Raw genomic sequence first — 3,374 nt, forward strand, 5'->3', positions numbered from 1 at the left:
AGGGCCACGCTCCCCGGCGGCAACAGGCTGCCGGCCTCCAAACTCACCAGTGTGCATCATCTGCATGGAACAGAGCACAAATCAGCTGTGTGGAGCAAATGCCTTGCGGAAACGGGCGGCGCTTGCGCTGCCGCTCCCCCGCCGCTCCGCCGCCACTCCCGCCCGCCCTCCCCGCCGCCCCCAACATTTCCGGCCCCCATTAACCTACCTCTACAGCGCAGCATGCAAGCCCGAACGTCATAGGCCAGATACTTGAGCGTCGTGCTACAGCAACAAAAAAGCAGGCTCAAAAAACGACGTGCGCGCCCTGCCGCCGTGGCGCCACCTCCGCGCCAAGTCGTGCGGTGCCCAACACCCCCAGGGCAGCCCAGCATGCCCTCAACTCACCCCAGTTGACGAGCTGATCAACCTTGCTCACAACAAACTGACCCTTACTGGCAGCAGCCATTGTGCCCTGCAGCCGGGGAGGCGCATGGCGGCGGCGCCGAGGGTCGGGCGGCGACCAGGCGGGGAGAGGGTGGGGCGGCGCACGGGCAGGAACTGCTCCCACGCCCATATGCAGTCTCCCCGAAAGGGTTTAACGGGCTGCCAGGCGCAGTTGCCGGCACACCCTGGCGGGAGGACCCTCCCCCACACGGCTCTGCCGCCAACCCACACCTCCACACTCACCCTCTCTACACGGTGATCGTGGTGCGACGGAAAGAGGGGTAGTCTAAAGGGAGCAACTCCTGCAGGGGCTGGGTCGGGAAGACGCTAGGCGGGCCGCCCTACCACCACCACAGACCGTTCAGCACCTCGACTGTGCTGTCTGACGATGATCGCAGGCGCCGGGATGAGGTGGCTGGGGGGAGAGGGATGTACCGGCGCGGGTACAGCTCGCCAGCGCGCAATCTGAAAAAACAGCCTTGGAGCGCCCTCCTTCGCACTTGTTCCACCCCTGGAGACTCCTGGACCTGCCACACGCCGGCAATTCCGCTATCTGCCCGAGTGACAACCCGTCCATTCATGCAGCGGCTGGGCAGAAGCAGAAGCGGGGGCCGCCGGCCCGTCGGCCGGGCGAGCCCAAGCCCAAAAAGGGGGCCATGAAAGCGCAGGCGACAGCAAAGGCGAGCAGCGCCTACCTGCACGAGGTGCACACCGCCCAAGAGCTGGGCCAGGAGGCAGGGTGCGGCGATTTCACAGCCCGCAACACCCTGGAAGAGCTTTGCGAGCGGAAGGTGGTGAAGAAGATCAAGTCGAGCCAGGGCGTGATGCAGCGGGGCAAGTCGGCGAGGCGCCCCACCAAGGGCACCAAGCCCGCCGTGGGCTACATCTGGGCCGCGGCGGCAGATGCGGATGCAAAGCTGGAGTGAGCCTGCTTGGGTGCTGCCTGCCAGCTTGCTCCGCCTGCCCCTGCCCCTCATCCAATCCCTCCCCCAATCTGCTCACGCCACCCCCCGCCGCCGCCGCCGCCGCAGGGCGTGGGCGGAAGGCGCGGCGGCACCCAAGCAGGCGCCGCTGGACCCAAGCTGTTGGAGGATGGGGCCTGGGACGACGCGGTGCTCACCCTGCATGAGGTGCGGCAGGCGGGGGCGGGCGCTGGAGGGCAAACACCGCGCCCGGCAGCCCCTTCCCCAGCAGCCCCTTCTCCAAGCAGCCCCTTCCCCGGCAGCCCCTTCCCCAACATCCCAGTGCCGTGGCGTGCGTGCCTTGTGTGGGCGCAGGTGATGAGCCGCGCAGCGGCGCTGAGGGGGAGCGGCGGGGAGCTGGGGCGGCTTGCGGCGGCCTTCAACCGCCACGTCGCCTGCACCGCGCTGGAGACGGCGGCCGACAATGGCCACCTCGAGCGCTTCGAGTACTGGGGCGCGTGAGGGGCATCGCCAGGCCGCAGGCGGTCGCCTACGCCGCTGCTGGCGCCAGCGACGCCGTGCGCGGGTGAGTGCCGGGCTGTTGGGAGCATGTGCGCCACTCCCTCCTCTTTCTTGGCTGGCTGGGACTGGCTGGGGCTGGCTGGGACTGGCTGGCTGGGCCCTGGGCTGGGCCTGTGGTTGGGCCCGAGCTTGCTGATCCCCCCCCTCCCCAACCACCTCGCCACCACCCCTCCCCTCCCCACATGGCACCCCCTGCAGCGCCTGGCGGGAGGCTGAGGCACAGAAGTCGGTGGTGGACCGCGTGCGCGCCCACGTGGCTGCCGGCCACCTGCAGGGCGTCGTCCGCACGGCGCTGGATGTGCAGCAGGACGTGGACGGCCAGCCATACCCGGCGCTTGATGCCGAGGCGGCAGCCGGCCGCCTGGAGCGCGTCCTGGTGCAGGGCCCCACCTCTGAGCACCACCCCGAGACCGTGGACTATACCGCGCCCACCACATCAGCGGACACCCACGAGCGAGTGTGCACACGCTGGCTGTGTGTGTGGCACGCCGGTGCGCAGGCTGGCAGCAAGCAGCAAGCAGCAGCAGGGTCATGTCCCCCTCCCCCCCGGCACCCACGCCCGACCCGGCGCTCCTCCCGCCCCGTCCACGCGCAGGAGCTGGCGCCAGGAGCAGCAGTCGGGCGCGGACTGTATGCGGCGGCTGGCCCCCACCCTGCCCCACCGCGTCATCACCATCCGCGAGGCGGCGGACGAGGCGGGCTGCAGCTACCCAGCGGCGCGCGGCGCGCTGCAGCTGGAGGTGGCCCTGGGCAGGCTCAAGGTCATCGAGCACCGGGGCAACAGGCACGACCACCCCGCCGTCAAGGGCTTCACCCACATCCACGCGCCCGACTCCATCACCAGGTGAGTGCGCCTGGCGCCGGCTGCCCCAGGGCTGCCTTGATGCCAGCGCCTGCATGCATGGCTGGGTTCCTGCCCCTGATCGCCGCGTCGTGCCCGCGCCTCCTGGCCTGCAGCGCCTGGGTGCAGGAGCAGGGGGGTCCATTTAACATCATGCGGACATTCATCGAGAATGGCATGCTGGAGGGCAGCGTGTACAGCCCAGGCGAAGTGGCGGAGCTGGGGTCGGCTGCAGGCACGATCTCGCCTGCTTGGCCTCTATGCGCTGCCGGCGGCGTGCAGCGCGTCCAAGTGCCGGGCTCACCGCGGCATCCAGGTTAGAGGAGATGGCAGAGTGAGATGTCTGGGGGGTCAGTGGACGCCGTTGTGAGCCAAGGAAGGCAGATCGGTTCGCTCAGACGCTGCCTGCCTTTTCTACTGGCGCTCCCGCTGCTTGTGCCCCTGCCATGCCTCCCGCCGCGCCCATCCAACCACTCTGCCTATGGGGTCAAGTGTGCGTGCCCGCTCCTTGACTGCTGGGACCCTGCCTGGCAGCCAGTCTGCAGGCCTTTCCCCCTTGCATTCCAGCTCAACAGCCCACCCCCAAGCCCGCCCGCCTGCATCTGCCCATCGGAGTGGGCGTG

The 3,374-nt window shown here is 69.3% G+C and overlaps 2 protein-coding genes across 2 annotated transcripts in view; one reads left to right on the plus strand and one right to left on the minus strand.

Annotated features, from left to right (window-relative positions):
• Positions 1 to 448, minus strand: part of CHLNCDRAFT_21383 (hypothetical protein) — a gene marked incomplete at both ends in the record, with an annotated part of 1,260 nt that extends 812 nt beyond the window's left edge. Inside the window, 3 exons of the mRNA XM_005849662.1 lie at positions 48 to 60; positions 209 to 264; positions 388 to 448. Of these exons, the coding sequence (XP_005849724.1) occupies positions 48 to 60; positions 209 to 264; positions 388 to 448 (130 nt within the window). The remainder of the gene's footprint in view (positions 1 to 47; positions 61 to 208; positions 265 to 387) is intronic.
• A 366-nt stretch (positions 449 to 814) lies between these two features.
• The window catches only part of CHLNCDRAFT_50857 (hypothetical protein), a gene marked incomplete at both ends in the record, with an annotated part of 4,327 nt that continues 1,767 nt past the window's right edge, over positions 815 to 3,374 (plus strand). Inside the window, 7 exons of the mRNA XM_005849392.1 lie at positions 815 to 869; positions 1,012 to 1,301; positions 1,458 to 1,556; positions 1,704 to 1,846; positions 2,109 to 2,369; positions 2,506 to 2,754; positions 2,868 to 3,042. Of these exons, the coding sequence (XP_005849454.1) occupies positions 815 to 869; positions 1,012 to 1,301; positions 1,458 to 1,556; positions 1,704 to 1,846; positions 2,109 to 2,369; positions 2,506 to 2,754; positions 2,868 to 3,042 (1,272 nt within the window). The remainder of the gene's footprint in view (positions 870 to 1,011; positions 1,302 to 1,457; positions 1,557 to 1,703; positions 1,847 to 2,108; positions 2,370 to 2,505; positions 2,755 to 2,867; positions 3,043 to 3,374) is intronic.

The sequence above is a fragment of the Chlorella variabilis genome (assembly GCF_000147415.1).
Source record: "Chlorella variabilis unplaced genomic scaffold CHLNCscaffold_5, whole genome shotgun sequence".
In the NCBI taxonomy this organism is placed as follows: domain Eukaryota; kingdom Viridiplantae; phylum Chlorophyta; class Trebouxiophyceae; order Chlorellales; family Chlorellaceae; genus Chlorella; species Chlorella variabilis.